The sequence below is a fragment of the Entelurus aequoreus genome, linkage group LG10 (assembly GCF_033978785.1).
Source record: "Entelurus aequoreus isolate RoL-2023_Sb linkage group LG10, RoL_Eaeq_v1.1, whole genome shotgun sequence".
In the NCBI taxonomy this organism is placed as follows: Eukaryota; Metazoa; Chordata; class Actinopteri; order Syngnathiformes; family Syngnathidae; genus Entelurus; species Entelurus aequoreus.
This window is the reverse complement of record NC_084740.1, coordinates 71342423-71366957: the sequence shown is the minus strand read 5'-3', so window position 1 is coordinate 71366957 and position 24535 is coordinate 71342423. Positions and strand designations below refer to the sequence as shown.

At 32.9% G+C, this 24535-nt stretch overlaps 1 protein-coding gene across 1 annotated transcript; it reads left to right on the top strand.

The window, feature by feature from the left end:
- Positions 1-923: 923 nt before the first annotated feature.
- LOC133659092 (integrin beta-5-like) lies at positions 924-21000 on the top strand. The gene is made up of 8 exons (XM_062061829.1): positions 924-934; positions 1009-1129; positions 6853-6988; positions 8836-9091; positions 12886-12989; positions 15602-15721; positions 18103-18269; positions 18342-21000. The coding sequence occupies exons 1-8, from the start codon at positions 924-926 to the stop codon at positions 18435-18437; spliced, it is 1011 nt and encodes a 336-aa protein (XP_061917813.1). The 3' UTR covers positions 18438-21000.
- The last annotated feature ends 3535 nt before the right edge of the window (positions 21001-24535 follow it).

Sequence of the window (24535 nt, the reverse complement as noted above, 5' to 3'; positions counted from 1 at the left end):
ATATATGTATATATATATATATATATATATATATATATATATATATATATATATATATATATGCCCACATGCATTTTTCAGAGGCAGTGCTGTACCCTTTTTAATTCATTAGTACGACGATACTTTATTAGTAGCGGTGTACCGTACAACCCTAGTGGAATGTTAGAAAATGTTTGATTAAGTGAAATGAGTCAAACAAAAAACAATGATAGGTTTGAAAAAACAAAAACCTATTTATTATTGACCGTCTGCAATGGACTTATGCTGTCTTTGTGTTGAAGTGGAGTGGTAATTGGCCACAATAATTCATGAAGTTTAACTCGTAACGCAGTAAGTTCAATGACAATGCGGACACGATTGTTACTCGATATTTTCTAATACACCTCTGCCTTGGAGACTTTGTATGTGTAAGTAATATGCAACTATAATATTTGCCACTTGTCTATTTTGACAAATGTGATGTTTTACACTGCAATATTGTTCAATTATTATTACGTACGTCTACTTTATGTGCTATTGTGTGCTTAGTTGTTGTGTAGCTGCTATCTCCGAGTAGCCTATAGCCTACCATGTTTACCTTTTGTAAAGGATTTGACTAAAATAGAAGAAAAGAGCAGCTTTGTTGTTAACTGGCTGTGCACAAGTCAACACGCTGCAGGATTGCTTGTATCGCACCTGATGTCACACATTTCCCATCCAACATGATATCATTCCACACTTGTTTTTTTGCTGATATTAGGAGAATATTGGTTGCGATCGGGACACTCCTTGTTTTGATACAACGTTTCTGCCGCAGCAAAGTGTACGTCCATTCATGGTCAAGTTTAAAAGGCGCTTGAGTCCCTTCTTGTAATTTTAAGGCCCCTATGCTGTTGTCATGGCGACGGATAAAAAAGCACTGATACTGTTTTCATGTTTCCGTAATGACTGCTCTGTCAGTGACGCCATTGGCTGTCAACTTGCTGATGCCTGCACTTGAGCCCCAATGTGATCCCTCTGCAAATTTAGTTGCGCAAGAAGGTTTCACTTCTCCTCGCCGCCACTCAGTGATTATTTTCTCATCGCCAACAACGCGGCGCACGTGACATGTCTCGGCCTGCGCGTCTCTACGGCTCCCGTTCTTAAGCCGGTTTGTAATGCACTTTATAAGCAGTAATATTTATAGAATAGCGCTGAGTCTGGGAGAAGATTCACGGCTGACAGTCCCAACTTGGCAGGGTTAGACCTTGGCTTTGGCTTTAAGAGTCCTGCTGGGGCCAAAAATACATTGTCGGAGTCTAAAACTCCATCAATTGCAACCTTTTAGATCTGCACCTCCAGAGAGCGAGGTTTGTTTTTGTGCAAGGCTGGAGGAGGAGCTTCCATGTAGAAACAAACCTCAACTGTAACAATTTTCTCTACTTTTGTTGAATACAACAATATATTTGAACATTTAACAGTGAGATGATAAATGTGCTGTCCAGTTGTTACATCTTGATTCTCTCCACCTCTGAGTCTCATTTGCAAGTAGTATATTTGCTACTTTGCATGCAGTTGCAATTCCAAGACACTAGATGGCAGTAGTGTATAGGCTATGGTGTGTTGGACGTAGTCTTTGCCATGAAGTCGAATGTTCCAATCTACCGTCTTTTCTGGACTATAGAGCACCGGTACATAAGCTGCACCCACTAAATTTTAGCAGAATTTGTTCTCCCACATATTAGCGGTAACGGACTATAAGCCGCAGATATATACGTTGTGAAATGAGTTATTTACACAGAAAGATTCTGTAAATGTTAATTTACATACCTTAATTGTTTCCTAACGGTGTCTGTAATACGGCAGTAAAACGGCTGATCAAACAAAACAGAAGTCATTGTCATGGACCCACTGGCTGCGCGAGCTAGCTCTCCAATCAGCTAAAGAGACTCAATAACTCCACGGTGACGTTTTGGTGAATTTACTGAGGAATTTGTGAAACTGAAACAATACATAAAGAATGCCATTGTAAGTTAATAATAACATATTAGCTAATACTAACAATGCTAGCTTCAATACTGTACGATAGCACGTACAAATATGCGTGAAAACACTCCTTCAGACATCACACATGGGGCTCTTTAGTAAGTATGAATTGTTTTAGTTATATTGTAAAACTTACAAACGTTGCTTCGAGTGATGAATGAAGAATCCATATGAGTAAAAATGCTATGGACGGTTGAAAGCACCAAATAGGACACTGCAGCACCTGCAGTGAGCGAACTTGTCCATAAGATGGTGCCATAGCACAAACAATAAAACACCTTTTCAGTGTATTTGTTTGTTTGTTTTTAACTATTTGCCACAGGGTTCGAAGTGTAGGAAAAAAGTAGCGGTTTATTGTCTGGAATTAACGGTAAATGGAGCCATCTACTTAGTCTTTTCTAAGCGCTATGGACGGCTACAAGGCTGAAGGGCAATTCCGCTGCTGCCCACTGCTCCCCAAGGGTATGGGTCAAATGCAGAGGACAAATTTCACCACATCTAGTGTGTGTGTGACAATCATTGGTACTTTAATCTTTAATCTTAATCTTAACTTCCAGTTTTGAAGCAGTCAATAGGAGGACACTGCAGTGATTTTTATTTGGTGGGTTTTAAAAATTATATATATATATATGGGTTTTAAAAATTATATATATATATATATATATATATATATATATATATATATATTATATATATATATATATATATATATATATATATATATATATATATATATATATATATATATATATATATATATATATATATATATATATATATATATATATAATTTTTAAAACCCACCAAATACACTGCAGTACTTTAATCTTTAATCTTAATCTTAACTTCCAGTTTTGAAGCAGTCAATAGGAGGACACTGCAGTGATTTTTATTTGGTGGGTTTTAAAAATTATATATATATATATATATATTTGCATGGTGGGTTTTAAAAATTATATATATATATATAATTTTTAAAACCCACCAAATACACTGCAGTGTCCTCCTATTGACTGCTTCAAAACTGGAAGTTAAGATTAAGATTAAAGTACCAATGATTGGGCGGTATAGCTCGGTTGGTAGAGCGGCCGTGCCAGCAACTTGAGGGTTGCAGGTTCGATCCCCGCTTCCGCCATCCTAGTCACTGCCGTTGTGTCCTTGGGCAAGACACTTTACCCACCTGCTCCCAGTGCCACCCACACTGGTTTGAATGTAACTTAGATATTGGGTTTCACTATGTAAAGCGCTTTGAGTCACTTGAGAAAAAGCGCTATATAAATGTAATTCACTTCACTATATATATATATGTGTGTGTGTGTGTGTGTGTGTGAATGGGTGAATGTGGAAATACTGTCAAAGCGCTTTGAGTACCTTGAAGGTAGAAAAGCGCTATACAAGTATAACCCATTTATCATTTATATATATATATACACCTATTATGATGTCAGCGAAGAAAAATCCATGAATGAGCTGCACCATTTCATAGGCCGCAGAGTACAAAGCGTAAGAAAAAAAGTTGGCATTTTCGGTAGTTGTATGTGTGTAAAGCGACCAATCAACAGGAGAAAACCTCCTTGATGGTGGTATTATAAAAAAGAGCCTGGTGAAGTTTGAGCTTCAGTTTGTTGTGTTCCTCTTATCAGGAGCCAGGAATAATATTGTAACATTTAGCCCTGAAGGAGGATGACATGTCAGACATATTTAGTGTCGGGGTTCATAAAGGAGCCAAGTATCCACATTGGCAGTCTGAGTGATTGTTTATATCAGTGGTGCCCACACCTTTTCTGCAGGCGAGCTACTTTTCAACTGTCCAAGTCGAGGGGATCTACCTCATTCATATTTATAATTTATATTTATGTATTTATGAAAGAGGCGTTAACAAGTTAAAGGTGTTTCATGATAATACAAGCATGTTTAACACATATAGATTCCTTTCTTTCATGAAGACAAGAATATTCAAATTTAGCTAGGGGCTCTGCCAGCAATCGGAGGGTTGCTGGTTACTGGGGTTCAATCCCCACCTTCTACCATCCTAGTCACGTCCGTTGTGTCCTTGGGCAAGACACTTCACCCTTGCTCCTGATGGCTGCTGGTTAGCGCCTTGCATGGCAGCTCCCGCCATCAGTGTGTGAATGTGTGTGTGAATGGGTGAATGTGGAAATACTGTCAAAGCGCTTTGAGTACCTTGAAGGTAGAAAAGCGCTATACAAGTATAACTCATTTAATTTATAAATGGGGGAGAAAAAAAAGTCCTCCTTTCTGTCCAGTACTACATGCAAGTGGTTGGTTTTTGGCATCTTATTTGTCCAGCTTCCATATTCCTTTTTATACTTTACAAGAAATACCTTGGCGGCAAACTCCGTAGCTTGCTAGCTTGTGTGCGCTAGCTTTCTGAGACTCCTATTTTGTTAGCGCAGGCAGGATGAAGCAGCACTTTAGATATGCTTCATCAAAACTCGGTCTTTAGAGTTTTGACGGCGCGAGAGTCTGTTGAAATAAAAAAGTGTTTCTCTCCTTCCTGTCGGTCATTTTTCCTTAATAATGATCTGGTAGCAGCCAGCGTCATCTCACAAGACCCTCGTGTGCTGAGAATGTCAATCAAGTGACAAAAGTGACGTCTTGGTGAAGATTGATGTCCGCTAATTTTTAGGTCTATTTTTTTAATGCCTGGCTGGCGATCGACTGACACACCCTCCACGATCGACCGGTAGCTTGACATCGACGTATTGGGCACCCCTGGTTTATATATTCCTTTCGGTTTCTTGTGCTTCCTACTATAGTATGAATTTATCAAGTGTCTCCATTAGAGATCGACCGATTATCGGCGCCGATATTTGTCATTTGGACGTTTATTGGTATCTGCCTTTTTTTATCGGTATCTGCCTTCTTTTTTTTTATCGGTATTGATTGTTTTTTGTTTTTTTTACACAATCAGACAGACACGGATGCACATGAAGACGACGAATTAAAACATTTCTGGCAAAAATCCAAACTTAGTGTAAATATATTGACAATTAGGAGACATGCCGTAAATTCCGCACTATCGGACACTACTTTTTTCCTACACTTTAAACCCTGCGGCAAGTAAAACGGTGCGGCTAATTTATGGGTTTTTCTTCGCTGACGGCCATAAAGCAAACAGTTTTCATGAGACACAAGCAAAGACACTTAAATGGTGTTTTTTTTAACGAGTTTGCTCACTGCTGCTGGTTGAATTCCTACAAGTGTTTCCTGCTGTCTAAAGCGTTGAATAGGAAGTAGAAGTGCCGTTCTATCTTTTAGCCGTCCAGAGTTTCTATTCGTATGGATTCTTCACTCATCACTCCAAACAACGTTTGTAGGTTTTACAATATAACTACAACAATTTTTACTTACTAAACTGTCCCATGTGTGAAACTGAAACTCAAATTTCACCAGGCTCTTTTTTTTTTTTTTTTTTACCACCACTACCAAAAAGTTTATTAAAAGACGGTGCGGCCAATTTATGGATTTTTCTGTGCTGACAGCATAATACAAATAATAAAAAAATTAAAAACCAGCAAATACAAAAATTGTTTTATTGTTTGTGCTATGGCGCCATCTTTTGGACCGGTTCACTCACTGGATGTGCTGCAGTGTCCTTCTATATAGTGCTTCAAAACTGGAAGTAGAATTGCCGTTCAGTCATCTAGCCGTCCGTAACGTTTCTACTCGTATGGATTCTTCATTCATCACTCCAAACACTGTTTGTAAGTTTTACAATATAACTAAAACAATTCTTACTTACTGAACGGTCCCATGCGTGATGTCTGTAGGAGTGTTTTCATGCCTATTTGTACGTGCTATCGTAATGCAATGAAGCTAGCATTGTTAGCATTAGCTAATATACTATTATTAACTTACAATGGCATTCTTTTTTAATTGTTTCAGTTTCACAAATTCCTCAGTAAATTCACCAAAACATCATCATGAAGTTATTGAGTCTGTTTAGCTGAATGGACAACTAGCTTGCGCAGCTAGTGGGTCCATGACGATGACTTCTGTTTTGTTTGATCAGCCGTTTTACTGCCGTGTTACAGACACCGTTTGGAAACAATCAAGGTATCTAAATAAACATTAACAGAATATTTCTGTGTAAATACCTCATTTCACAACGTATTTATCTGCGATTTATAGTCCGATGCAGCTAAATATATGGGAAAAAAGCTCTAAAATTTGGTTAGTGTGGCTTATATACCGGTGCGCTCTACACTTGGGAAAATACAATAAGTAAAGAAGAGCAGGCAGCCGCTCACACATTCTCATACTTTATGTAACATCCAGGAAGAAATGTCTGCCAGATTAAAAATGTCTCAACTATAATCTACGTGAAGACCAGAAATGTTTTTATTGAAATGTTGGCAATATTTCAGGGTCCCTAACAAGGAAACCTTCCAATGAATGAAATCCATAAACTACTATAAAACTTGAGTAGATGGCGATGTTGGGAAATGTCTTATTTTTACACATTTTCAGGAGATTTGCCATATTTTGAAAAGCAAATGTTGATGTTCTTCTTAGACGCGTGTAATAAAGGTGTTTGTTTTGCTGCTAAATTAAACAGAATATTAGCGCTGCTACTTGTCTCCCACTTCGTTAAAAAAAAACTTCCAAGTTTGTCCAGCTGATAGTATTTATGTTGAAATATATCAGCTCAAAATATCAGTAATCGGCCTTATATAATAATCGGTATTGGTTTCGACCCTAAAAAAAAACATATTGTCGATCTCTAGTCTCCATGACTTATTTTAGGTTTCTTGACCTCGCGTGAGACCACAAAGTGACTAAATCCTGCCCGCTTTTTTATGGGATGTTTTATTTTTGCTGGAGAGGCAGCCATCCTCCCCCGTGTCAGTAAGGCTTCGCCATGAAGTGCAGCGGTTTGGGGCGATAGCGTCACTTCTTGGAGTCGGCGGGGACAGGCTGCACGCCACAAAGCGTCGGTCTCGTCCAGCTTCCTCTGAGAGTAAGACAATCCCTCTTCTTAGGAGTGGAAGTCAGACTTAAGACAACATGCAAAGTGACTGCAGAAAGCCACAAAATGGCCAGGAGCCATCAATTTGGTTAGCAACTGACTTCAACTGCTCAACAACAAGCATGCATCCATTCTGCTTTTTCCCTGGTGTGCTCTCACCACTCACACAAAACTGTGATTTAACCGATTGTCCTCAAAACTTGGTGCAGTTGTGCCGCTTTGGCCAAAATGAAAACAATGATTGATTAATAAGATTAGAGAAAAGCTTGGATTTAAATTATATTTCTTTGATTAATTGTTAATGAGTGTAACTAATAGAATGTATCAAATACTGACCGCATAACAGAAGGTAAAACAAGTTAAACATAAAAGATCGTAAAAGAAGGTGAAAGGTAAGTAGAAGGTAAGATAAGGTAATATAATTTAATTAAAGGTAAAACAAGATACAAGAAGGTGAAACAAGATAAAGGACAGTGAAATAAGGAAAAAAGAAGGTAAATGGGGTTAAACGACGCAAGAGTTTTGAGTTTGAGTTTATTTCGAACATGCAACAGGATACATCACAATTTCTAGTTTCTCTTTTCGACATGTTCGAAAAGGAGTAGGAAGAAGCAGAGCTTATTTAATCATACCCCTTTTCTTTACATAACAGTTGCTAAACCTTTTTGTTCACTTCCTGTTCACAATTTATTCACAATAAACTCCATAAGTAATCGCAATAAAAAATAAATAAATAAATAATAGTAAGAATTTAATAATAAGAATTGGTGAAGTAAGTCATATTTCATATGATGAGATAAGTAAGATTACTTTAAGAATGAATGAATGGATGGAAGTAGGTCAATAAAAGGTAAAAAAAAAAAAAAAAGGAATATAGAAGGTAAAAGTAGTAAATAGAAGTTAACATGAGGTAAACAGAAGGTAAATAAAAGGTAAAATAAGAAATATATAAGATAAAACAAGATAAAAAGAAGGTAAAAGTAGTAAATATAAGGTAGAAGAAGGTAAAATAATGAATTTAGAAGATACACCACTGTTCAAAAGTTTGGGGTCACATTGACATGTCCTTATTTTTGAAGGAAAAGCACTGTACTTTTCAATGAAGATAACTTTAAACTAGTCTTAACTTTAAAGAAATACACTCTATACATTGCTAATGTGGTCAATGACTATTCTAGCTGCAAATGTCTGGTTTTTGGTGCAATATCTACATAGGTGTATAGGGGCCCATTTCCAGCAACTATCACTCCAGTGTTCTAATGGTACAACGTGTTTGCTCATTGGCTCAGAAGGCTAATTGGTGATTAGAAAACCCTTGTGCAATCATGTTCACACATCTGAAAACAGTTTAGCTCGTTACAGAAGCTACAAAACGGACCTTCCTTTGAGCAGATTGAGTTTCTGGAGCATCACGTTTGTGGGGTCAATTAAACGCTCAAAATGGCCAGAAAAAGAGAGATTTCGTCTGAAACTCGACAGTCTATTCTCGTTCTTAGAAATGAAGGCTATTCCACAAAATTGTTTGGGTGACCCCAAACGTTTGAACGGTAGTGTACATGTAAGGTAAAAGTATTAAATATAAGGTTCGAAGCTTACATGGTTTGACCACGAAGAATCTTAGAGTGGGCACACTTTTAGCTCAGTGGTTCTCAAACTTTCTTTGCTCTCCAACAGTAAATGACAGTTGATTTAATATTACATACAGTTTGAACAGTAACACTGTGTTTAAATATTTAATTATGTGATTCTTTGGGTACCATTAGATGAGAATCACTCTTTTAGACAGTCGCTCCACTTTCCTTCACGTTGAATTAACGCCCCCTGCTGGTGAGACGAAGGTAGTCATGGCAACCCGCCTGTCTTCCTGTCAGGTCGCGGCGAGTGCCACTGCGGCGAGTGCAAGTGTCACGCCGGCTACGTGGGGGACAACTGCAACTGCTCCACGGAGACGGCGTCCTGCGTGGCCGACGACGGGCAGCTGTGCAGCGGGCGGGGCCACTGCGTGTGCGGGCGCTGCCAGTGCACGCAGCCCGGCGCCTTCGGGGACGCCTGCCAAAAGTGCCCCACCTGCCCGGACGCCTGCGACAGCAAAAGGTACACGCACACTAAAGTTGTGAAATACACGTGTATACGTAGAAAAGTAGGAGTAAAGATGGTAAACAGTATGCACAGTACTCTACATAAACTATATATTAAATATAGTAAACAATACTCTACTGAACATAAACTATATATAAAATGTAGTAAACATATGTAAAGTATATACGTATACAATCTAGTAAACTGTACTCTACATAAGCTATATATAAACTCTAGTAAACAATACTCTACATAAACTATATATACAATCCAGTAAACAATACTCTACATAAACTATATTTAAAATATAGTAAACGTACATAAAATATATATGTATAAAATCTAGTAAACAATATATGCCGTACAATAAACAACTATGTATAAAATACTGGTAATCAGTGTATACATAAAAACTATGTATTAAATATAGGAAAATGTATACATTAAAAACTATATACAAAATTTAGTAAACTATGCATACAATGAAGTAAACAGATTATACATAAAAACTGTATAACATATATTTAACAGTATATACATAAAAACTGTATAAAATATAGTAAAAAGTATATATATATATACTGTATACAGTATATACTGTATATATATACAGTATATACTGTATATATATATATATATATATATATATATATATATATATATATATATATATATATATGTGTGTGTAAACTCAATAAGATATTGTAAACCGTATATATAAAAACTCAAATGTAGTAAACAGTATATTAATAAAAACTCAATAAAATATGGTAAACAAGTATATACATTAAAACAACGATGTACAAAGTAAAATATAAAAACAGTGGTTGACTTATTTTTACACTTGTATGACAAGTTAATGATGTTAAAATGTGACTCCAAACACAGTTTGACCCTGGAACAGACTACTGATGTTTCCTAGGAGGTGATCAGTGTGTCTTACAACCAGAGGTGGGACCAAGTCATTGCTTTGCAAGTCACAAGTAAGTCTCAAGTCTTTGCCCTCAAGTCTCGAGTCAAGTCCCGAGTCAAGACAGGCAAGTCCGAGTCAAGTCCAAAGTCAAGACTGGAAAGTCTCAAGTCAAGTCACAAGTCCTGCATTTTGAGTTTCGAGTCCTTTCAAGTCCTTTTAACCACAGACTAATATTTTTACACAAATTGTGTATGCTTTTAAACCGCTGTATTTATTTATTAAAACATGTGCATTTGAAATAGCAGGAAAAAAAATAGTACTGACATTGCAATTCATAATAGCACTATTAACCAGTCATTTTAATAGTTTAAACAATTTTAAACATTTAACTCATTCCTTTACAGAATAAACACATTTGCAAAAACAAGTGCAACTGTACTTATTTGTACAAAAGTGTTAACATTGTATTTCCATGGCATATTGCATTGTAACTAGTTCCACAGCAGTTTCTATTCTGTTCTTACCTTATCTCATTGATCTCATCTCATACTGTATGTGTGTTGATGTGTGCGTACACATGAAAAACATAACAAATACATGAACATAACAATGAACAGAGTTGTACTTTTTAGATGTCAGGGCCCTATGCAATATGTACACATATTCTTAATATAGTATACATTTTAACTGACCTTTATTTGACTATGTTTGTCTTTTTGTAGGTGGCTAAAATATGCGGTGCTGCTGACCGCCGTCTAACGTTATGTTACTGTGTGTGATACATTGACTAACGTAACGTTATGTTTGGTACCTCATGCATCCCTGCTTAAAAAAATCACTTGACAAAAAGTATGAATAAGGTAGCAAACTGCAGTGGACGCAACATATTGCTGTGTTTGAAATGATGTTATAACCATAGACATCTTATAAGTAGACGCAGTATTGGTTGCTGTGACGCGAGCAAATTGCATCTTGAAGTGGTGATGAGGAGCCGGCGAGCAGCCTAAACTGACAGTTGACAGGTAGGAAACAAAGATGCCGAGCTGGTGTTCAGCGTTTTCCTGCTCAAATGAGCGGACTGTTGAAAATAGAAATCGGGTGATTACTTTTCACAAGTAAGATTTAACATTAATGTACTATTGGTTGTATTTTATGAAAATAACATTACCACAGAGTTGAGAAGGAGCAAAGATCTTCAATATTTGTATGTGAAAATCACAAATAAATCTTCTGGGGGAGGATGACACCCCTACAGGGGTTTGCTTTACAAACTTTCAGCCCCACCTAAAACAAAATTCACAAGCCGCCACTGATTATGATGCATTCTCATTTTAGGCAAAATATAAGACAATACTTTCTTAACAGTATAATTGTAACAAGGAATAAGTCTTCAAGTAACAATATTCAAATACTAACATTGTTGGGTAAGACAGCATTTGGTTTTATTCTGAATCCAGTGAAACAGATTGGTGGTTTTAGCTGATATAAAGAGTTTCAGGTGTTTATATAAGTTTAAGTATTTGGCAGACGCTTTTATCCAAAGCGACATACATAAAAAATACATATATAACAATCACTGTAAACATTATCATTTAAGGGAAGAATGTAATACAAAATATCAATACAAAGTGTCAAGACAGAATAAACTCTCTGCTGCTGCAGCAACAGAGATACGGTCTATAAGATATATAGATATCTAATGTATTCATACATTGTTTATGTAGGATATACGCATGTATATATAACGTAATCATATTGTTTCTTCAACTTAAAAATAGCTGACCGTTTTTTTCCCCCTTCTCTGGGCTTATATTCCCAGTTTTGATCTCGGACGTCTGGTCACTAATAGCATATAAGAATATTATATTACTGTTAAGCAAACTATGAATAATAAAACATGTGTCCGTTATCATAGCTACACGTATGACAAAAAAGCGCGTGAAAATGAGTGGTATTCAGTGAGGTAAAATGAATTAAATGCGCTGACAGTTCATTGCTCCTGCCAAATGAATTGCACTGAGTGGAGCGGATCACCACTCCAAGATGGCGGCCCCGCGTCTCGTCTGCGCCAGTAGGCAGTAGCGCTCGATGCTGCGTCTACTTATAAGATGTCTATGGTTATGACGTTAGCAGTGAGTTTACAGCCTCACTGATTTAACTACACAGCAAATAAAAGTCACGTTACTTAGCCAATAAACGTTATCTTACATTCAAAACTTACCCTTCTTTGTGCAAGTTCAAATGTCGAACGAAGTTGGAAGTTGTTGCGTCTCCGTCTGTAATATTCGAACTGCGTGATTTGCATACGGCAATTCGTTTTTTGTTGACCAAGTCGTAGTTTTTATACCCGAACGAAACCAACTTTGGTATAAATCTTTCTCACTGGCGCGTTGTTTGACAACTCTTGTTCATTGGTTGTCCTGCAGTTTGATTGGCTGAATGCTGTGTGATGAAAACAACGTAGATCTAATTTGATTGGCTGTTGTACTGAGAGCACACGCGCTGACACGCAGCACACACGCTGATAGACAGACACGTACAAAATGAAAGCTACGGAGCGCTCCCAAATAACTTTTTAAGCTTTAGGTTTTGGGGAAAGTAGCAAGTCATGTCAAGTCAAAAGGCTCAAGTCCAAGTGAAGTCACAAGTCATTGATGTTAAAGTCTAAGTCGAGTTGCAAGTCTCTTTACATTTTGTCAAGTCGAGTCTAAAGTCATCAAATTCATGACTCGAGTCTGACTCGAGTCCAAGTCATGTGACTCGAGTCCACACCTCTGCTTACAACATATTGTTGTGTCTTCAAAGGTTCTAACAAGAGTGATGCTTCACGTCAAGGGCCACATTTCAGACATGTTCAAGGAAGTGATTTTATTTTGAAAGAAACTTCTTCCTGCAGGGAATGCGTGGAGTGTCATCTGCTCAAGTCGGGACGTCCGTCAGACAACCAGACGTGTCAGCAGCGCGTGTGCAAGGATGAAATAGTCACAGTGGACGCTCTCAGTGAGTAAACAATCTTTGCATGCTTCCTGCAATCAGTAAATTAAGTTAAGATAATCCACGTCATGCAGGTCAACTGTGAAGAAATATGAAACATCTTTTGTCTTCTCAAGTCATAATACAAATATTTGTATTTATTTTCTAAAATTCTATAAATAAACGTTATTAATCCTCTAAAAAAAGAGGAAATTAATTTGCCTTAGCATAATCATTAAACATATTATACAATATATAATGCATTTATTACTGTTATTACTGTTCAATGTATTTATTCTATTTCATAATTTTAAAATTATTTTATATTTTGTATTATAAATTTGAAATTATTTTGTGTCTTTGATTAATAATGTTTATTCATTTGGTCATGATTAATTAATTATTGGTTAATGATTAATCATTCGTTAATGATTATTATTAATCATTGGTTCATGATTATTTATGATTAATCATTGGTTCATGATTTTTTATCATTAATCATTGGCTAATTGTTATTTATGATTAATAATTTGTTACTGGTTATTTATGATTAATCATTTGTTAATGATTATTTATGATTAATCATTGGTTAATGATTATTTACGATTAATCATTGGCTAATGATTATTTATGATTACTCATTGGTTAATTGTTATTTATGATTAATCATTGGCTAAGGAGTATTTATGATTAATCGTTGGTTAATGATTATTTATGATTATCATTGATTAATTGTTATTTATGATTTATCATTGGTTAATGGTTATTTATGATTAATCATTGACTAATGATTATTTATGATTAATCATTGGTTAATTATTATTTATGATTAATCATTGGTTTGTGATTATTCATTGGTTTGATTGATTGATTGATTGAGACTTTTATTAGTAGGTTGCACAGTAAAGTACATATTCCGTACAATTGACCACTAAATGGTAATACCCAAATAAGTTTTTCAACTTGTTTAAGTCGGGGTCCAACTGGTTAATGATTATGTATAATTAATAATTGGTTAATTGTTATTTATGATTAATAATTGGATAATGTTATTTATGATTATTAATTATGTATGATTAATCATTGGCTAATGATTATTTGTGATTAATCATTGGTTAATTATGATTAATCACTGGTTAATGATTATTTATGATTAATCATGAGCTCATGATTATTTATGATTAATCATGAGCTCATGATTATTTATGATTAATCATGAGCTAATCATTTATTATTAATCATTGGTTAATGATTATTTATGATTAATCATTGGTTAATGATTATTTATGATTAGTCATTGGCTAATTGTTATTTATGATTATTCATTTGTTAATGATTATTTATGATTACTCATTGGTTAATGATTATTTATGATTAGTCATTGGTTAATGATTATTTATGGTTAGTCATTGGTTAATGATTATTTACGGTTAGTCATTGGTTAATGATTATGATTAGTCATTGGTTTGTGATTATGTATCATTAATCATTGGTTCGTGATTATTTATCATTAATCTTTGGTTAGTGATTAATTATTAATCATTGGTTCATGATTATTTGTTATTAATCATTGGCTAATTACTATTTATGATTAATCATTGGCTAATGATTATTTATGATTAACCATTGGCTAATGATTATTTATGATTAATCATTGGCTAATAATTATTTATGATTAATCATTGGCTAATGATTATTAATGATTAATCATTAATAATCATTGGCTAATGATTATTAATGATTAATCATTGGTTAATGATTCTTTTGATTAGTCATTGGTTAATTATTATGATTAATCATCGTCTAATTGTTATTTATGATTAATCATTGGTTTATGATTATTCATTGGTTATGATTATGTATGATTAATCATTGGTTAATGATAATTTCTGATTAACAATTGGCTAATGATTATTTATGATTTATCATTGGTTAATTGTTATTTATGATTAATCATTGGCTAAGGATTATTTATGATTAATCGTTGGTTAATGATTATTTATGATTAATCATGTGCTAATGATTATTTATGATTAATCATTGGTTAATGATTATTTATCATTAATCATTTTTGCGTGATTATCATTAGTCATTGGTTCATGATTATTTATCAATAATCATTGGTTCATGATTATTTATCATTAATCATTGTTTATTGACAGAATTGAGGGTTGCACTTCTTGTTTACAACCAGAGGAGGTGCTGTTGAGTGTGACATGTTAAATATAAATATGAAGAATATACTTTCAAATGTTGCCAATAAAGCGAGGTTAGTTAGCACGTGACCTGCGAGCCGTGTCATAACTACAAGTTACTCTCTGCAGTTGAGTAAAGGAACATCGTGTTTTGCAAAGAAACATTGTATAAACAACATCTGCAGATTAATGTTAATTATAAGGCGATTTTGTGATGACATGACCATAAAAGGTTGAATTTTAACTTCCTGTATGTATTTGATGTTCTCATTAATCATGTTTTGTAAACCCTTAAAAATGTTCCCCATTTATTCATATTTTATTTTCAACATTTGACTTATTGCATATATTTTATCCATGAAAGAGCCTTTCTCATGGTTTATAAAATGTGAGAACGTGGCAAGATGAAGACGATGAGGGTGTACCTAATGTTGTGTCTGGTAGAAACGGAGGAGCCGGGCGCCGTCTTGTGCGTCTACAAGACAGACGACGACTGCGTGATGAAGTTCACGTACTTGGAGCACGCCAGCGGACGAGCGGTGCTGACGGCGCTGAGGGAAGCAGGTACGCACGTCCTGTTTGTCCATTTAGGATTTATTGATCACCGTTACCACTCAACTTAAACAAACACTAACCTCGCTCAAAATTAATACCTGAACAAATCAAATCTACAAACCTATAATAACTATCAACTTCAATTATTATACATTTTACATTTTGTATTTATATGAATAACATTCAAATGATATACAATATATACAGTACTATTAATACATCACATGTAATTATTATATACAATATTATAAATGTTACATTAAATTATTATAAAAATGTACAATACTATTATGTTAAAGTATTATATGATATATATATATATATATATATATATATATATATATATATATATACACACACAACAGATATATATATATATATATATATATATATACACACACAACAGATATATATATATACACACACAACTGTTGTTGATACATTACTTTATACAGTACATCATAAATTATAATATTTTTATTTTATAATTTTTTTTTTATTAAATATATATTTAACAGAATGATCATACAGTATATACAGTACTAATATCACATTGAAATATTAGTTTATATCCAATATTATAAATATTACATGAAATGATCATAAAGTATATACTGTACTCTTATGTACAGTATATATACAGTACTATATACAGAACAATTTCCCTTGTGGATCATTAAAGTTTGTCTAAGTCTATTAATACATCACATAAAATGATCATACAATACCATCATAGTATAAACAGTACTAATTTAAATATGTAACATGAAATTATTACAGTATGTAGAGTACTATTAATATGTAACATCAAATTACTATAGAGTATTGTATTTTTTTATAGTGTATTTTATTTTTTATTCTAGTGTTGTATTTATTTATAATTAGTTTATTATACTTATTTTTGTGTGTATTTATTTATAAAAAAGTGTATTATATTTATTCAATCATTATAGTGTTGTACTTAATTATAGTTAGTTTATTGTATCTATTTTATTTGTTTTTTGTATATTAATTTTTTATTCTAGTTTTGTATTTATTTATAAATAGTGTATTATATTTAATCATTATAGTGTTGTATTTATTTTTAATACGTTTATTATATTTATATTTAATATAGTATTGTATTAATGGTGTTTTATATTTATTCTATTATAAAGTTGTATTTATTTATAATTAGTGTTTTATATTGATCATTATAGTGTTGTATTTAATTATGATTAGTGTATTGTATATATTTTATTCTTAGTGTTTTATGGTGTAATATATGTATTTGTATTATTATAGTGTTGTATTTATTTATAATTAGTGTATTATATTTGTTTTGATTTAGGGTTGTATTTATTTAGAATTAGTGTATTATATTTGTTTTGATATAGGGTTGTATTTATTTATAATTAGTGTGTTTGTTTTGATATAGTGTTGTATTTATTTATAATTTGTGTATTATATTTAATCAAAGTAGTGTTGTATTCATTTAATATTAGTGTATTATCTTTATTGTAGTGGTTTATAGTGTATTATATATATTTTATTATAGTGTGGTATTTTTTTTACAATTAGTGTATTGTATATATTTTAATATAGTGTTGTATTTAATTATATTAATTTAATATAGTGTATTCAGATAGATGGTACTTTATTGATTCCTTTAGGAGAGTTCCCTCAGGAACTTTAATTTAATTATATATATTTGAATATAGCGTTGTATTTAATTATATTTATTTTAATAGTGTTATATTTATTTATATAATTTTAATATAGTGTTGTATTTGATTATATTATTTTAATATAGTGTTGTATTTAATTATATTTATTTTAATATAGTGTATTTAATTATACAGTATATTTTTTAATATAGTGTTGTATTTAATTATAATTAGTGTATAATGTTTTTTTAATATAGTGTTGTATTTATTTATAATTAGTGTATTTTAATATAGTGTTGTATTTATGTATAATTAGTGTATAACATTTAATCATTATAGTGTTGTGTTTAATTATAATTAGTGTATTGTATTTATTTTATTCTAGTGTTTTATAGTGTACTATATGTATTTTGTTATTATAGTGTTGTATTTATTTATAATTAGTGTATTATTTATTTTAATATAGTGTTGTATTTATTTATAGTTAGTGCATTATATTTGTTTTAATAGTGTCGTATTTATAATTACTGTATTATATTTAATTTAAAATAGTGTTGTATTTAATTATAATTAGTGTATAGTATTTATTTTAATATAGTGTTGTAATTAATTATATTTATTTTAATATAGTGTTGTGTTTAATTATAATTAGTGTATAGTATTTTTGACTTATTCTAATATATGTGAAATAGTAGTATCGTATTATTACTGCCATGTGACGTAACCATGACGATGATGTGTCAGAGTGTTCCGGGGGTCCAGACGCGCTGATGGTCCTGCTAGCGGTGGTCGGCAGCATCCTGCTGGTGGGCGTGATCTTGCTGGCCGCCTGGAAGATGGTCATCACCGTGCACGACCGCCGGGAGTTTGCGCGCTTCCAGAGCGCTCGCTCCCGTGCACGCTACGAGGTGGTAAGTGTGCGGCAAGAAGGACCCCTGCCTGAGAGGCGGCCGCGTCTGACGCCTGCACTTCGTGTCCCGCAGGCCTCCAACCCACTCTACAAGCAGCCCTCCTCGGCCGCCTTCGTGGAACTGGACTTTGACCCCTACGACAAGTCCTACAACGGGGCGGTCCACTGACGCACGTTTTGATGGGCGGGCTGGACACGCCCCTTCTGTTACAAGAACACGCGCGCTAGCGAGCAGGGCCTCTGAGGGGAGCTAAGCTAGCACGTTGACACAAACTTCCTCCTATTGTGCCTTTTCCCGGAAATGACTTTCTTCTGCTTCCTGATTGGCTACAAAAAGCTCACAGGAAATACTCCCAGTCCAAGAAGTACCGTGAGTATGTTGAAAGTAGGAGTGACTCTGCACTTTTTTACCTCCCACTTTCACTCAAAACATCAAACTGCTCAGCTTTCACAAAGAAAGTATAAAAGGTACAATAGTAAACTTTGATTTGTGGTACATTTTACTGGCTGAAGTACAATATTAATAACTCAACATTCATCTTAACTTATCTTTAATCGCAACAGAAACGGTACCAAGCAGGAAGGTAAACATAGAATCTCTTTAGCGCTATCGCTTTTTTACACACTTCAGTTTTTTACCTCTCACTTCTTTTCAGTTTCACTACAGCAAGGAATAAAAAACATAAAACCGCTCAGCTTTTATCTGGAATAAACAGTACAAGAGCAACTGCAAATACAACAGTAAAAGTTGATCGCATTTGCTAGCTAGCTAGCTAGGACTACGGAGTCCTCACGCTTTGCTACACACTTCAGTTTTTTACTTCTCACTTCCATTAATTTTCACTACAGCAAGGAATAAAAAACATAAAACCGCTCAGCTTTTGATCTGGAATAAACAGTACAGGAGCTACAATGCAAATACAACAGTAAAAGTTGATCGCATTTGCTAGCTAGCTAGCTAGGACTACGGAGTCCTCACGCTTTGCTACACACTTCAGTTTTTTACTTCTCACTTCCATTAATTTTCACTACAGCAAGGAATAAAAAACATAAAACCGCTCAGCTTTTGATCTGGAATAAACAGTACAAGAGCTACAATGCAAATACAACAGTAAAAGTTGATCGCATTTGCTAGCTAGGACTACAAAGTCCTCACGCTTTGCTACACACTTCAGTTTTTTACGTCTCACTTCCATTAATTTTCACTACAGCAAGGAATAAAAAACATAAAACCGCTCAGCTTTTGATCTGGAATAAACAGTACAAGAGCTACAATGCAAATACAACAGTAAAAGTTGATCGCATTTGCTAGCTAGCTAGCTAGGACTACAAAGTCCTCACGCTTTGCTACACACTTCAGTTTTTTACTTCTCACTTCCATTAATTTTCACTACAGCAAGGAATAAAAAACATAAAACCGCTCATCTTTTGATCTGGAATAAACAGTACAAGAGCTACAATGCAAATACAACAGTAAAAGTTGATCGCGTTTGCTAGCTAGCTAGCTAGGACTACAAAGTCCTCACGCTTTGCTACACACTTCAGTTTTTTACGTCTCACTTCCATTAATTTTCACTACAGCAAGGAATAATGTGGGCTCTGTACCGAGGATGTCGTTGTGGCTTGTACAGCCCTTTAAAACACTTGTGATTTAGGGCTGTATAAATAAACATTGATTGATTGATTGATTGAATAAAAAACATAAAACCTCAGTTTTTGATCTGGAATGAGTTTTCCAAACGAAGTAAAAAAAAAAAAAAGTACAATAGCCACAATGCAAATACAAGAGTAAAAGTTTATCTGTAGTACATTTTACTGGCTAAAGTACAATATTAATAACTCAACGTTCATCTTAACTTATCTTTAATCACGCATTTCAAAAGAAATGTTCCCCAGCAAGAATCTAACCATAGAGTTTATTTAGCGCTAGCGAGCTAGCTGGCTAAAACTCCTGCTGTATCACTGCTTAACCTGTCAGCGCAAACCTAGCAAATTACTACAGCTTAAACACTTTGAGTCGTGAAAAAACATGACAAAAATAAAGCATGTGCATTCAAATTGTTCGGATAGCAATATGATGTTGGAAGTTACGTAATCATGTGGAGTCAAAATTGAGAGGAAAATGGCAGCTTCAGATTTCAATAATGAAAAATGTTGATGGATAACATTTATTTTAAATTTAAAGTGGGCTTGTCTTTAATTTCAGGATGTTGTCAATTCTTTGGCGAACCGAAAAATGGTGAAATGTTAAAACTACATTTTTGGGGGGGAAAACTGCCGGCAAGTAGGAAAGTGACGTGGTTAACTTTTGCCGCACGCGCCGACATGACGCACACTTCCTGTCCCTCGCCTAAATGTGCACTGACTGGCAACGAAAATTGCGGTACAAAAACATGTTTGGTACACCTTTATTAAATATTGTAAAAACAAGAAATGCTAAGCTAACATATTAGCCGGGTGTGATCGATGGAAAAGCTCATTTATAATTTGTTATTTTTACAAAATGCTGAAGAACAATAAAAAAGGACTTTGGGCTGAAAATGGCCCCCAGGTTGCAGTTTGGACACACCTAAAGTTGTTTTAAGATGGTGATGCACATGACAGGATGACGTTTAGAGTGTGTGTTGTATTAGTGTCACATGTAAATACACCATGCACACTTTGTATGATAACACATGTTTGTGTCGTGCTGCACAACAACAACACAATAAATGAGCTTGTTTGAGGTGACTTTACAATATGTGTGTTTTACCTTTTTGGATGTTTTACACCTCCGTGGATTTATTATGGGAATAATTGAATAGCTAAGAAAGAAAACACTTGAAATATAAAAAACTATTTGAGCAGTTTATTAGCTTTGCAAAGATCACACAACACAAACACACAAAGTCTACCAAGTCCTATTAAAACATTCTACCTGAAAATATGACTAAATATCAGAAATATGGAACTATTTTACCTCAAAATATGACTAAATATCAGAAATATGGAACTATTCTCCTTCAAAAAAATTACTAAATATCAGAAATATGAAACTATTGTACCTCAAAACTTTACTAAATATCAGAAATATGGAACTATTCTACCTCAAAATATGACTAAATATCAGAAATATGAAACTATTGTACCTCAAAACATTAGTAAATATCAGAAATATGAAACTATTCTACCTCAAGACATTACTAAATATCAGAAATATGAAACGTATTCAAAACATTACTAAATATCAGAAATATGAAACTATTCTAACTCAAAACATTACTAAATATCAGATATATGAAACTATTCAACTTAAAATATTGCTGAATATCAGAAATATGAAACTATGCTACCTCAAAATATTACTAAATATCAGAAATATAAAACTATTCTTGAAAATATTACTAGATTTTAGATAGAAATAAACGTATTCTAAATATTACTAAATATCAGGAATATGATACTAATATATAAAAACATTATCAGAAATATGAAACCATTCTACCTCAATTTCATCATAATTTCTAAATATGATCAACTATTATATCACAATATAACTACATATCAGAAATAGGAAACTATTCTATCAACACATTACTAAATATTAGACATATGGAACTATTGTACCTCAAAACATGGCTAAATATCAGAAATATGAAACTATTGTACCTCAAAACATGACTAAATATCAGAAATATGAAACTATTTTATCTCAAAACATTTCTAAATATCAACTATTATATCAAAATATAACTACATATCAGAAATATGAAACTATTCTTCTTCAAAACATTACTTAATATCAGAAATATGAAACTATTCTACTTTTAAATATTGCTAAATATCAGAACTATGGAACTATTGTTAAGTTAAAGTACCAATGATTGTCACACACACTAAGTGTGGTGAAATTATCCTCTGCATTTGACCCATCACTCTTGATCACCCCCTGAGAGGTGAGGGGAGCAGTGAGCAGCAGCGGTGGCTGCGCCCGCAAATCATTTTTGGTGGTTTAACCCCCAATTCCAACCCTTGATGCTGAATGCCAAGCATGGAGGTAATGGGTCCCATTTTTATAGTCTTTGGTATGACTAGGCCAGGGTTTGAACTCACGACCTACCGATCTCAGGGCGGACACTCTAACCACAAGTCCACCGTACCTCAAAACATTACTAAATATCATGTTGAAGAGGTTCATTTAGCCTACTAATGTGTATTTATAAGTGGCTGATTGACCTTACTAGCCTATATAAATCAACCACTTATAAATGACTAAATATCATAAATATGGAGCTATTCTACCTCAAAACATTACTAAATATCAGAAATATGAAACTATTGTAACTCAAAACCTTACTTCATATCTTAAATATGAAACATTCTACATTACGTCATGCTTTCTTTTTAAACGTTCCTCTGCTGCCACCTAGTGGACAGAAGGTCTGTACAATCCCACATTTTACAGCTGATGTCCAATATTTACTTGTTGTGCCTGTTTTCTTTACAAATATATTCATGTTGAGTCTTGATTGACACCCAAGAAGGAGTAACATCACATACATATTCAATATCATGCACTACAGCTACACTACTACTAGTGCTACAGCTGTAAAGTACATATTCGACAAAGTTTGTTGTTCCGCATTTTAATCCATATATATATATTATTATTATAATATATATTTTTTTTATTTATTTAATTTTTTTGTTTATTAATCCCCCCCCCACTTAAAGCAGAGGATTAAAAAAAAATATATATATATATATATATATATATATATATATATATATATATATATATATATATATATATATGTATATATATATATATATGTATATATATATACGTATATGTATGTATGTATGTATATGTATAGACAAAGTTTGTTGTTCCGCATTTTAATTCATATATATATATATATATATATATATATATATATATATATATATATATATATATTAGAGATGTCCGATAAATGCTTTAAAATGTAATATCGGAAATTATTGGTATCGGTTTTTTTTATTATCGGTATCGTTTTTTAAATTTTTTTTAATTTTTTTTATTATTAAATCAACATAAGAAACACAAGATACACTTACAATTAGTGCACCAACCCAAAAAACCTCCCTCCCCCATTTACACTCATTCACACAAAAGGGTTGTTTCTTTCTGTTATTAATATTCTGGTTCCTATATTATATATCAATATATATCAATACAGTCTGCAAGGGATACAGTCCGTAAGCACACATGATTGTGCGTGCTGCTGGTCCACTAATAGTACTAACCTTTAACAGTTAATTGTACTCATTTTCATTAATTACTAGTTTCTATTTAACTGTTTTTATATTGTTTTACTTTCTTTTTTATTCAAGAAAATGTTTTTAATTTATTTATCTTATTTTATTAATTTTTAAAAAAATGACCTTATCTTCACCATACCTGGTTGTCCAAATTAGGCATAATAATGTGTTAATTTCACGACTGTATATATCGGTATATTGGATATCGGCAAAAAGCCATTATTGGACATCCCTAATATACATTCATATATATATATATATATATATATATATATATATATATATATATATATATATATATATATATATATATATATATATATATATATATATACATATATATATATATATATATATATATATATATATATATATATATATATATATATATATATATATATACATATATATATACATATATATATATATATATATATATATATATATATATATATATATATATATATATATATATATATATATATATATATATATATATATATATATAAATGTGTGTGTAATTTTTATTTATTTTTATTTTTTCTTCCCCCACCTAAAGCAGTGGATATTTATATATATATATATATATATATATATATATATATATATATATATATATATATATATATATATATATATATATATATATATATATATATATATATATATATATATATATATATATATATATATATATATATATATATATATATATGTTTTTCTGGTGTTGACGGAAGAGAATGCATGTACACAAGAAATCCACAGACCAATCAGGCGCACAGTAACCCCTCCCAAGTGACGCTCATCAGCCAATCACAACGTTGATGCAGCGCTGCCGTGGAAGTGGAGGTAAAGTGCTTTTGAACAAAAATAACAGCGAAGACTATCCAAGTCTAGTCTAGTAAGGGTACTAGTTAATAACTGATACTGTTTTGACTGTGGTGTAAATATATATACATATATATACTATATTTGTGATTATTA